The sequence below is a fragment of the Pimephales promelas genome, chromosome 6 (assembly GCF_988280905.1).
Source record: "Pimephales promelas chromosome 6, fPimPro1.hap1.1, whole genome shotgun sequence".
In the NCBI taxonomy this organism is placed as follows: domain Eukaryota; kingdom Metazoa; phylum Chordata; class Actinopteri; order Cypriniformes; family Leuciscidae; genus Pimephales; species Pimephales promelas.
Genome location: NC_142774.1, coordinates 1,344,502 through 1,357,658, shown reverse-complemented (window position 1 = coordinate 1,357,658; position 13,157 = coordinate 1,344,502). Strand labels below are relative to the sequence as shown.

At 38.3% G+C, this 13,157-nt stretch overlaps 2 protein-coding genes across 2 annotated transcripts; one reads left to right on the top strand and one right to left on the bottom strand.

Moving 5' to 3' along the window:
* The first annotated feature begins 379 nt into the window (after positions 1-379).
* LOC148978428 (protein NLRC3-like) lies at positions 380-8,818 on the top strand. The gene is made up of 8 exons (XM_089132800.1): positions 380-493; positions 1,478-1,631; positions 2,145-2,252; positions 2,460-4,277; positions 4,824-4,997; positions 7,271-7,444; positions 7,860-7,909; positions 8,030-8,818. Exons 2-8 carry the CDS (start codon positions 1,480-1,482, stop codon positions 8,557-8,559), a joined length of 3,006 nt encoding a protein of 1,001 aa, XP_088988926.1. The 5' UTR covers positions 380-493; positions 1,478-1,479; the 3' UTR covers positions 8,560-8,818.
* Positions 8,819-11,877: 3,059 nt separating this feature from the next.
* Positions 11,878-13,157, bottom strand: LOC120487942 (uncharacterized). Its single transcript, XM_089132636.1, has 2 exons — positions 13,134-13,157; positions 11,878-13,046 (listed from the first exon to the last, which is right to left on the bottom strand). The coding sequence occupies exons 1-2, from the start codon at positions 13,155-13,157 to the stop codon at positions 12,054-12,056; spliced, it is 1,017 nt and encodes a 338-aa protein (XP_088988762.1). The 3' UTR covers positions 11,878-12,053.

Below are 13,157 nucleotides of genomic sequence, written 5' to 3'. Positions count from 1 at the left end.
ACAGGTATCTGACTACAGCTGAAACTCGAAAAATTAGAATATTGTGCACAGTAATAATTTTGATGATTATGGTTTACAGCTTATGAAAACCTCAAATTCATGATCTCAGAACATTTGAATATTACATGAAATCAATAAAAAATGATTTTAAATACAAAAATGTTGGCCCTCTGAAAAGTATAATCATGCATACAGTTATATATAGTAAATATATTAGTTTCACCTTTATTTCATTTGAATAACATGAACCTTTGCACAAATGTTCAAATGTTTCGGGTTTCACCTACAGTCCTGTTAAACCTGTGATGAGTGATGACTCTTTGCGCCACTAGAGGGAGTGAGTTTGATTTTCATATCAGTGGAGTTAAAAGTAAACAAGACACACCTTTACCAGGTAGAAGCGAAAGGAAAAGAGACGGAAGAGAAGAGACGCCATTCTGAGGTTTAACCCTCGGGTGTTACTCTGGATGTTTAAACAGTCGCATATTTTGAGGTAAGTTCAGAACTCATGCTTCATAACCATGTAGTGATGTAACAATTTGCTGTCATTTAGGTTTATGTTCTTTACATGGGATTTAAAACACAAATAATAATGTCCACATGAGAATCTAACCAAAATGGCAGAAACGTTGACAACGTATCAATATCCTGCGATTTAACCTAGGCTGATATATTTCTTATAAAGTAATAATAGTTTGTTTTATACAATATTATATAATCAGGAAAATACATGTTCTGCCTATATTTGAATATTTTTAGATCACGTGACAACAAAATAAACAATTTGAATTTGAAGACATCTCTCCATTAGTTAGATTTTTGACACAAATTCATTAATAATAATAGATTTTATATTTGTAATGCACTTTACATTTCAACAAACCTCAAAGTGCCACAAGGTAAAAACATCAGCGTAAAATATGAATGAATACTGAAACAACATTAAGTTCTGTTAAAAAGTTATGTTTTTAGCCCTTTTTAAAAAGTCTCAATAGTCTGTGATACTCTTAAATGGTCAGGGAGGGCATTTCAAGTCCGAGGAGTGGCCGAGCAGAAGCACTATTACAATCACCCATTGTGCTGAGCTTAGGTAAGGGGAGTAGGAGACGGTTTGAGTTTTTTGGGCAGAGGGATCGTGTTACAGTGAGTGGAGTGGTTCTTTCAATTGTGTGTATGTGCGTGTGTGTGTGTGTGTGTGTGGGGGGGGGTACTCTAATACAGTATTCAGTATTAGACTGCTAAAAGTACTAAAGACTGATGTCAATTATTTTCTAAATAGTTACAAATTTACATATACTTTTATTTGCATAGCTGTGCAGTCACTGTCACACACACACAATATGGGGAAGATAAATGTTCTAAATATAAATTAAGATGTACTTTGATGTAGCTGTATTGTATCATTGTAATATAAAAAACTATTCAAAATAACTGTTTCCTCACAAAAGGTCTGAAGTCAGTCTTTTTTTTTTTTGAGAAATGAGTCTCCACAATGAGAGAGAAGATGAGGACACCGCGTCTGAAAGGAGTTCTCCGTCTCCTGGATCAAGCTGTGTGTCTGTGAAGAGTGATCAATCCATGAGGAGTCTTCCCTATGGATTCAGTGATGCAGAAGTGACCTCTGACCCCAGGTGTGACACTGGACATTTTAGTAATAACAGATGCTTTTATTCCAAGTGTTTTACAGTGCATTCCAGAAGCCTGAAGTGGTGATAGTGTAACTTCACAGAGAAGCACACAATCAATTTCCTGAATTTTCACTTTTCTTCACTATAGAGGAACGATCTTAAATTTGTCCAAATAGATGAGTTGCTTGCAGTTTCCAAGAAGTGTCTAAAAATGATTGACTAAACCCTTTTAAACCAGTAGCTCTTTTTATTTCTAGTAATGTATGTATTTTGTAAAATATATATATTTTTTTACATTTAATACCATCATCTCTTTTCTAACATGTGCTTTGTATAGTTTTGTACAAGTTATCATGTCACTGTCTCTCAGATTAATTGCGTATATTCCTTATTTGTAAATGGCTTAGAGTAAAAATAATTTGCTAAATTTATATATTATTACAAATCTATGGTGCAGTCAAGTTATACAGTATATAATGCTCTAAAATGCTGTTTTTGTTGTTGTTTTGTTGTCAGCATCAGAAAGAGACAGAAAACAGAGTCTCCAGAACCCAGCGGTGTGTCTCTGAAGAGTAACAGATCCATGATGCAACCTCTTCAGTTCAGTGAGGAACCAGTGACACTGTTAGTATGAACAATTATTTGATATTTTCTGTATAGCATTGCACATTAATAATGATTTAAGACTCAATAAAATAGCATTATATTTAAACATATGCACTGGACAGGGCTTCACCTTGAAGAGGGGCACAATAAAACCGTATCTGGTGATCTACACATTTTCTGAAAGTCTCCAATAGTCATTATCCCTTTTTTCTCTTTTTTCTGAAGGAAGAAGACCAAAAAGATCAAAACTGAAGCAGTCCTGCAAAATAGAGACCCGCGGAGAGTTAAAGACCAGCACAAAACAAGCATGAAGAATAAGTGTAAGATTTTATTTGAAGGTAACAAACCAGAAGGGAATCAAACCCTCCTGAACAGCATCTACACACAGCTCTACATCATAGAGGGAGAGAGAGAAGGAGTGAATGAAGAACATGAGGTTTTACAGATGGAGAAATCAGCCAGAACACAACACTCACAAGACACTAAAATCTTCTGCAATAACATCTTTAAAGCCTCTCCTGAACCAGGACGCCAGGAGAAAGACCAAATCAAGACTGTTCTTACTAAAGGCATCGCTGGAATCGGGAAAACCGTCTCTGTGCAGAAGTTCATTCTGGACTGGGCCGAGGGAAAAGACCATCAGGATGTAGATTTCATGTTTGTGCTTTCATTTCGAGAGCTGAACTTGATCCGAGATCATCAGTACAGTCTTCACACACTTCTGCTGGTCCTTCATCCTGAACTTCAAGATCTGGACTCAAAGATGTATGAGGAGTGTAGAGTTGTGTTCATCTTTGATGGTCTGGATGAAAGCAGAATCACACTGATGTTTTCAGACGCTCAGGAAGTTTCTGATGTGACTGAGACTTCATCAGTGGGTGTGTTAATGTCAAACCTCATTAAAGGAGATCTGCTTCCCTCGGCTCTCATCTGGATCACCTCCAGACCAGCAGCAGCCAATCAGATCCCCTCCAAATACATCAACCGTCTGACAGAGATTCAGGGATTCAATGAGCCTCAGAAGGAGGAATATTTCAGGAAGAGAATCAGTGACGAGCATCAAGCCAGCAGAATCATCTCTCACATCAGAAGAGCAAGAAGCCTCCACATCATGTGCCACATACCCGTCTTTTGCTGGATCTCCTCCACTGTGCTTCAGAAGCTCCTGGAAGAAGATCTGAGTGCAGAAATCCCTCAAACTCTGACTGAAATGTACATCCACTTCCTGCTGATTCAGATCAACATGAGGAATCAGAAGTATGAAGAGAGAGATCCAGAGAAACTCCTGCAGTCCAACAGAGAAGTGATTGTGAAACTTGCTGAAGTGGCTTTCCATCAGCTGATGAAGGGCAATGTGATGTTCTATGAGGAGGACCTGATTGAGAGCGGCATAGACGTCACTGACGCCTCAGTGTATTCTGGGATTTGCACTGAGGTCTTCAAGGAGGAATCTGTGATTCATCAGAGGAAAGTCTACAGCTTCATTCATCTGAGCGTTCAGGAGTTTCTCGCTGCTTTCCATGTGTTTTACCATTATGCTATCAAACTTTTTGACAACTTGCAATTTTGTGATGTGATGCATAATCTGCACAGGGATGCAACAGATAAAGCCCTTGAGAGTGAGAATGGCCATCTGGATCTGTTCCTGCGGTTCCTGCTGGGCGTCTCACTGGAGTCCAATCAGAGACTCTTACAGGATCTACTGACACACACAGAGAACAGCTCAGAGAGCATCAGGAGAACCACACAGTACATTAAAGAGAAGATCAACGATGGACATGGACTCTCCACTGAAAGATCCATCAATCTGTTCCTCTGTCTGCTGGAAGTGAAAGATCAGACTCTGTCCAGAGAGATTCAGGAGTTTGTGAAATCAGACAAACACTCAGAGAAGAAACTCTCTCCTGCTCACTGCTCAATAATCGCCTACATGCTTCAGATGTCAGAGGAGGTGCTGGATGAGCTGGACTTCAACAAATACAACACATCAGATGAGGGGAGAAGAAGACTGATACCAGCTGTGATCAACTGTGCAAAAGCCATGTGAGTGTGTTCACAGTTGAGACTAAATGCTTGTTCATAGCAAGAACAAAACCTGCAATGATAACTATAAATATAACTATATTAATGTCCACACAGTTTTCTCTCTCATAGTGAGCTGACTTGGCACAATGTGACATGATTTCAGCAACAAGCAAATGTCTGTTCACCTTAAACACAAACATTCTGCACAATGAGAACCAACAGTTGCAAATCACAGCCAATCAGAACAGTGTGTGGACAGTGTTCTCCCTGTATACGCAATCTCTCTCACTCGCAGTGCACTATACATTTTAAAATACATACCTTGTATTTTCCTGACTCCTGTAATGCTTCTCCAGACTGTTATTTTCATTATTGTTTGTTAGGAGCTTTTGGGATTGATATGCAACAAACAAGCAAGTTCCACGTTTTGGAGACACTTTTAATATCAGGGTTTTTTTTTATTCGTTTTTCACAGCAGCACCTGACATAAATTCAAGGAAGGTAATAATTTACAATTAATAGACAGTTACAGTTTCCATAAAACTCTTATATTTACTCTTTCAGTCTTGCTGGCTGTAATCTCACTGCTCATGATTGTGAAATTCTGGCATCAGTTCTTCAATCCTCAAACTCAGTCCTGAGAGAACTAGATCTGAGTAACAATGACCTGCGGGATTCAGGAGTGAAGCTGATCTCTGATGGACTGAAGAGTACAAACTGTCAGCTAGAGATACTGAGGTTTGTATACATTAGAAATGAATATAAATTGAACTTTGAATGGAAGCTACGAAATAATACACTAGTGCAATAATAGCAAATTTTAAAATTCAGTCACGTTTTACTCAGTGCTTGTCAGAACATGGATCTGTCAGTTGGCCACTTCTGTAATTCAAAGTGACATCAAAAACCACAATTAGCTGCTGGGTCATTATTTAATACAACAAAATAACTATATGATGTTTCTTTGATAAGCAATTTAAAGGGGAAATAAAGCAGTGAATCAAGTTTACATGATTTACAAGATGGATTTCCAATATAATCAACAATTATATAAGAAACATTACAAAGGTAAACATTTAGAAGAAAAAAAGAAAAAAACTTTGTATCTTTCGCCGCCAGGGCGCCGCCATTGTGCAGGTGACGTCACGGGGTTGGTTGGCTCAAGTTTAACAGGCTCTGGGCATTGAAAATAGCGACATCAAACTGTTTACACCAGTGTTTTGACCGCGAACGACTAATGTTAGGTACAGTTATTAGACAAAAAGACGACGTCTAATGTTATATGTTGACAAACTGCACATAGAAACATTGTTCGCGATGTCTGCCGTCATATTCCCATCTCGTCAACAACATGTAAGTTACGCTGCTATGTAGAACAGCCGGTGGTGGTTCGAAGAGCGGGTTTGCAACGCTAACTTACCAGGTGTCGGTGTGGCTGTTGTACTGCGATGCCCTCCATGTCAGAGTCCATCTGTTGTCAAGAGGTTGATCTTGAGCATGTGTTGCGTGGTCAATTCTGCATCACCGGCGCGCACGTTTACCATGCTGTGCCGGGAGTTAGACGTGTGGAAGCGGCGATGCTTTCCCTGAAGGATGTCAGAGCGGAGACACTTTTTCCTAGTATATGTAGGCTGTAGCTACTTGCACTAACTTACCAGTGCGAAAACAGGGACATTTCATTTCCCCTTTAACAAATACATGCTAACTTACATGTTGTTGACGAAACGGGAATATAACGGCAGACATCGCGAACAATGTTTTTATGTGCAGTTTGTCAACATATAACATGAGACGTCGTCTTTTTGTCTAATGACTGTACCTAACATTAGCCGTTCGCAGTCAAAACTTTGGTGTAAACACAGTTTGATGTCGCGATTTTCAATGCCCAGAGCCTGTTAAACTTGAGCCAACCAACCCCGTGACGTCACCTGCACAATGGCGGCGCCCTGGCGGTGAAAGATACAAAGTTTTTTTCTTTTTTTCTTCTAAATGTTTACATTTGTAATGTTTCTTATATAATTGTTGATTATATTGGAAATCCATCTTGTAAATCATGTAAACTTGATTCACTGCTTCATTTCCTCTTTAAAACAGTGCATTGTTTGAGTGCTCTTTACCACTTCACTGTAACTTTACCGTTGATGGGGCTGTTTCGTATCATTCCTGCATCCTTAGGTAAACAGAATTAATGATAAATAACTGCAGATACAGATATCATGACAATCTACCTATAAACACTCACATTGTTTTCTGCTAATGCCATTGGCGTTGCGTGGCGGTCCTTGAAATTAAGCTGGCACAGAAAGTTGTGCTCTGTCTGTACACCCCAGTGAAATTGTTCTGTGTGATACTGTATATTAGGGCTGCATGATATATCGCAAGATATTGTAATGCGCATCTCGTCAGTAAAGCCGGTTCCTTGATTAGTGGTAAATCACCTTCACCTGCTTTTAGATGGAGTGGCATTTACTACAGAGAGCCGTAGTTAACTGACAAGCTGAGCCAAATCGTGTTAATATCGAGGACGTATCGCCAGCGATATTTAACGCGATATGGCTCAGCTTGTCATTTAACTACGGCTCTTCGTCACAGCAAAAACTCCAGTGTTAAATTAACACACCTGGGAGTGTATATGAGTCCTCTACACTCAAAAGTGTTAAAGTTAATGAGATATTTAAGTGATTAATTGAGTGATGATTGAGCATTATGGAAGACACCTAAAGCAGAATCACTGAAGGAGAAAACCGGAATTTCAGGTTACCATTCACAGGTTACCACCATGATCAGTGTTTGCGTTAGTTGGGCTCTTGATCCTGATATTATTTTTCTAGATTTTGTTTGGCTGTTGTTTATGAGTTAAAACTGCCAGATGAACAAAGAAAAAAAAATGCAAAAATAACAATATTGTGCGATATATTGTGCAGCCCTACTGTATATTGATACTGTAGATAGATTGTTTTGAACTAACCCACAACAATTTTTTTTTCATTCCATCTTCTCTGTGTCTGTAGGTTGTCCGGCTGTATGGTGACAGAGGAAGGCTGTGGTTATGTGTGTTCAGCTCTGAGTTCAAACCCCTCACACCTGAGAGAGCTGGATCTGAGCTACAATCACCCTGGAGAATCAGGAGTCAAGCTGCTCTCTGACAAACTGAAGGATCCAAACTATAAACTGCAGATACTCAAGTATGTGGGGCAGTGCAAATAGTCAGGGTTAGACAGAGTTTAATTTTTCATGATGATAATGAGATAAGATTTCTGTTTGGACCATACCATCTGTGCTATATTTATTGTGCATATAAATATCTCACTGTATTTTTACAACTAATGGCATTAGGAATATTTCCAAATTTAATTTTTCGTACTGGGACACTAAAGCAAAGGATATATAAAGCATCAGACCATTTAATGCACAGGTAGTTCCAGTCAGTTTAATCACTGTTTTATTATTGCACTGCTTTAATTTAAGCACACACAAAGACACACACACACACACACACACACACACATCCCTCGCAAAGATAAATCAAGAGACATACAATAATTAATACATTAAAAAAAAAATTGTTTATCATTTGTGGATTTACTTATCTCATCCTAGTTTGGATCATACAGATGACCCTTCTATAATTACACCAGGACTGAGAAAATGTAGGTATTCTCTCTATTTCTCACACACTCACACACACACACACACACACACACACACACACACACACAGAGCTGTAAAACTGTCATTCATGTACTTCTCATTTCTCTTCTTGTGTTCAGATGCCTATACTCTCACCCTGGATCCAAACACGGCACACAATCAACTAATCCTGTCTGAGGACAAGAGAAAGGTGAAACGAGTGGAAGAGCAGCAGCCGTATCCTGATCATCCAGATAGATTTGTGAACCTAGAGCAGGTTCTGTGTAGAGAGAGTCTGACTGGACGCTGTTACTGGGAGGCTAAATGGACTGGATTTAAGGCAGATATAGCAGTGACGTATAAAGGAATCAGCAGAAATGAAAAGAATAACAGTTGGTTTGGATACACTGACAAATCCTGGAGTGTCTTCTGCACTGGTAATGGATTCCATGTCTGGCATAATAATAAGAGCACATATGTGCCAGCTCCTTCACCGCCCTCTAACAGAGTAGGAGTTTATGTGGATGTGTCGGCCGGCACTCTGTCCTTCTACAGCATCTCTGACACACTCACACACTTACACACGTTCAACACCACATTCACTGAACCCCTCTATGCTGGATTTAAGATTTATGATTCTTCAGTGTCTCTTTGTCAGAGAAACAACTGAGACACAAACACTACTTTGTTGCTGTTAGTCTAACTATTTCTCATTTCTTTCGCTGATTTGAACTTACAAATGCACTTCCAAAGTTTTCAGTTACGCTTCTGGAGTTTTTGTTTACGCTGACACATATCTCTTGTGGGGGCCGGGCTAGTAGCAGTGTGTTCTCATTGGCTACTGAGTTTTTTATTGACAGCACCTTCTTGACCTGGAAGTGAAGACGTAAGTGTTGTGTTTACATGTGTGGATGTGAGCATCTTTAAGCGCAGCTTTCTATTTAATTTGACTGATATTAAGTTATGCTTGTTTTTGAAAATTTATCTGTATTTACCTCTCGACAGAAGTCTGTATATTATGTAATGCTGAATATATTATATAGTGTCCAATGTTTTCTGAGAATGTTATAATTTAAAGTAACTATAGAAACTTAATTAATAATGGCACAACTTTAAGTGAAAGGCACCAGATGAAACAATGCTGTGAATTTTCGACTCCCAATATCCTTTATGAATTAGAGATGGTAGTAGGAGTATAGAGACTCCATTGACATTGCTACCATCAAACCTACAGAAAATTCTTAAAAATGTACATGAAAATGAAGATTTGTGCAAAGACATACAGCGTGTTTCAGAAGTGACTGTTGACAGTGTGAAGTACGCTTTGATAGATGAATTCATAGTTGACTACGTCCATGCAGAAGAAATTCCTCTATTTTTCCACATTAAGTACATTCTAAATGTCAATACTATATGGTTTCTGTGTGGCAATTTAATGGCACAAAGAATATGCCACTGTGTGAAGAGAGTCTGTGCAAAAACACTTCCACAAATGTCTCTGGCACCTTGTCCTAACTAGACCCTCAAAATACATATTTTACATGTTAATCAAGGTTGTTATTTATGTATAAACAATAAATAATAAATTATAATAATACGTCTCACTCTGTCTGCTCTCCCATCACATGTCTTTCTGATTTATTCCATGGAGGAATTGGAGAAAATCATTTCTTTATATCTCACTTGTTTGCATGGGATGTTTCTGTGATATTTTTACAGCTTTTTTAATGCTTGATGATGGTCACTATTATTCACTGGCATTTTATGGACACATGCAAGCAGTACATTTTCTTTAAAAATTATACCTTTGTTCAAAAGTTCAAAAAAGAAAGAAGAACTTACGACATTAGAGTAAATTATGTCTTCATGTTGGATAAACTAACCCTTTACCTCTAAAACAGCTCTTTAAATGTGCTCACTTACTCACTTTGTCTTCATGCAGAAGGTTTAAAACTAAAAAACGATCATCAGAAAGCTATGCGAGTGTACACATACACACATATCATTTGGAGGGGATCTGATTGGCTGCTGCTGGTGGTCTGGAGGTAGCAGATCTCCTTTAGAGGTTTGACATCAAGACACCCACTGATGAGAAACTTTCTGAGCGACTGTATTACACCGGTGAGACACTAATACAGACACAAAATACCACCACAGTAGCAGAAAAAGAGTCATTAGATAAAAGATAATACATCATTACTCCATCACCACTGTTGGTCAAATACAATATATTTTGATTTGAATTCTAGCGACATTTAAGGTAAATTTAACTTAATAATAATTTATGTTCTTGAAGAGTTCAGCGATTCAGCTCATTTAATGATTATGTTAAAACACAACCAACACCATCAGATCACCTTTTCTATTTGTTCATTAGGCTGTTATAAGTCACACACAGCAGCCAAGCAAAATCTAAAATTAATAAATTAAGGGCCAAGAGCCCAACTAAACTGGTTTTCTCCTTCAGCGATTCTGCTTGTTATCATCAGGTGTCTTCAATAATGCTCAATCATCACTCAATTATTCACTTAATTATCTCATTATCTTTAACACTGCTTCAGTGTTCATTTAACACTCAGCTCAGAGTTTATATAATTCTCACTTCTCAGTGTTGATTTAACACTCTCAGGGATTTGTGTACACAACCTCTGACCCCTGAAAACGGCTTCTAGGGTCTCAGACGAGATGGAGGGAAGGGAAATCCTGAGGTAGTGAGGGTAAAGCTTGAGTATTATGGTCATCATTTATTCCAGGACTCGCGCGACCAGAAACTCTCGTGGAAGGTGAGCTTTTCTGATGCCAGGAGAAATTCATATATTGCAGGATTTACTATGCCATTGGAAGAGAATTTATTTCCCTTTGTGATCCCAGAGGATCAGTCCATTCCTCTGTGTGCTGTTCCAGCTAAAGTTATTGAGTCTGTTCAACAGAAACTTTGTTCTGTCGTTCATGGAGAGACATAAAGCCTTGATATTTGTTCGTTTTGGTTTTGTAATGGTTAGATTGACGATTCTGACATGGAATAAAGAGCAAATGAATATCTGAGGAAGAGGAAAAAGTTTCATCCTGCTGGATTGACACGCACTGTTACTGTGAGGTCAATGTGTTTGCTCTCTTTTCAGTAGACCTTTGTCAGGGTATTATTCAATTTCTGATTCACTGTATTATATTGTTGTTTAACAGAATGCCAAATGTTCTAACAACAAAACATCTTTCCAAAAAATATATTAGTAGAGACATTTCGAAAGTTGTGAGTTTGGAAAGTGACGTGATCTAGGACCGTTTAGATATTGTTATGCGCATCTAATCAGTAAAGCCGGTTTCTTGATTAGTAGTAAATCACCTTCACCTGCTTTCAGATGGAGCAGCCCTAACCCTAACCCTAACCCTAACCCTAACTGACCATTATACTGTACAGTCCATCCCTCAGACTCATTTTTATCCAGGTACAATTCAATGTGGGATCTCGTCGACTAAGGTCTATGTATTGGGCAGATATTAGGCACCTCTTAATAATTGATATTTTCATAATTTATATCTCCTGCTCCACTGATTTTGTTTATTCTATTGTCTTTAAAATCATTGAAGCTAAAACTAATACAGAATCATATTATGTTTCGTATCATAAAATTGTGTTCATACTGTTTATAATTTTTTGTCTTCACATTTTGGATTGGTTTTGTTGAGACATTTGGTCATGTGACCTATACATGTTTGTCATTTGGAAACTGGAATGAAACTTCCAGGTTAATGTTTATATTTGTATAAATATGTCCAAAAAATGTGTTTTCATTGTGTTGCAGTGATGGTTAGGCTACTTTTAAGCATCAGATCAAGTTAAAATGTCTCTGTAATGTAACATCTGTAGTGTAGCACTGATACATTCACTTTACTTGAAGAGGGAAGCGGATACAAGCGCAATACTCTTGCAAACACTGACCACCATATGAAAGAATGATAGAGAGCATTTTAGGTTAAAAATGGGGTATTTATTTTGAACAATCCAGAGTTTGAACAATTTCAGTTTGTTTGATCCCATAAACAGATGTTTAATGACAAGCCAAATCATCCTCTAACTTTTATTTACTTTAATTTCTCAACAAAATCTATTAGCATGGATGGGTAAAACCACAAAGTCACAGAGCTGAAAAAACTTGTACATTTTTAGTCCATTTCCATTTTCACCTCCCCAAATGCATTTTCTTCCTTTTCATCTTCCTTTTCATCATCATCTTGAAAGCTTTCAAGGAATTTCTCAGCTTCATTAATGGAAGAGTAGTTTTCTCCATTTGAAAGGTTTATGTTTTGATCAACTTCACAACAGCTAAGGCTTGCTTTAAGCTTTCTTTTAGGAAAGGTAAGGACCTTATCCTCATTGATGAAAAAGACAAGGCTAAGCTGATCCCACACATAATACTGGTATGGATACATCACTGGATTTGTCACTGCTGTTTTTCCATGGATTCCCAGTTGGTAGTTGTGGGTTTCACAAATGGCTTGTGCTCTCCAGATGATCTGATTTCCCTCATAAGAAGCCAGTGGGCTGGATTTAAGCAGTGGATATGTATTAAACTCCTCATTAAACTGAGGGCTGTGAACGAGAACAACATACTCAATCTCCTGCTTGAAAAGTTTGGTCCCGTATACCCTGAGAACGGGCTCTTCACCCTCACACATCTGCTTCTTGTAGGCCTCCATCAGTTCTGTCAGAGGAAACGTGAAGCGGAAGTTTCCGTAGCGTGAGGTGTCATTTATGAATGCTGGTGATGTGGTGAAATCTCTCAGGAACGGCTGCTGAGCTGCTATTTCTTCTTTGCTTCTGTCTGGGATTGAACTCTCGAGGAAACGCTCCTCGGCTGCTCTTATTTCTGCTTCATTGATCTTCAGGCTCCACCATGAAAACCAATCTTTTTCAAATCCCTCCAAATCCCAGATCTCCCGAAGGCTAGTTTTGTTAGTGACATGGGTCAATTCTGTGATGTGAAATTCAACAGGAGTTGGATAAGCTGTGACATCTATGGAGAGATACCTTTGTACTTTTTTTTCATGTATTATATCATCTCTCATTTTCAGATTTTCTATGCTGACATGCTCTCCCTCAAGATATAACTCTCGTATTCTGCGCCTGTTCCGTCTTGCTTTGAAGCGGTTATCTGTCTGAGAAGATAAAGTTAGTTAACATTGAGTTACACAGTACACTACTACAGTAAACTTAAATACAATGCAAAGGGTCAAAAAACACACCCGGGACACAAACACAAAGGACAT

Bases quoted from the DNA above. Each gene is read 5' to 3' on its own strand.
- LOC148978428 (XM_089132800.1), top strand. From the start codon at position 1,480: ATGAGTCTCCACAATGAGAGAGAAGATGAGGACACCGCGTCTGAAAGG. The intron at 2,253-2,459 runs GTTAGTATGAAC...TTTTTTCTGAAG, and splicing joins AGTGAGGAACCAGTGACACT to GAAGAAGACCAAAAAGATCA. The intron at 4,278-4,823 runs GTGAGTGTGTTC...TTACTCTTTCAG, and splicing joins ATCAACTGTGCAAAAGCCAT to TCTTGCTGGCTGTAATCTCA.
- LOC120487942 (XM_089132636.1), bottom strand. From the start codon at position 13,157: ATGTCCTTTGTGTTTGTGTCCCGG. The intron at 13,047-13,133 runs GTGTGTTTTTTG...TTATCTTCTCAG, and splicing joins CCTTTGTGTTTGTGTCCCGG to ACAGATAACCGCTTCAAAGC.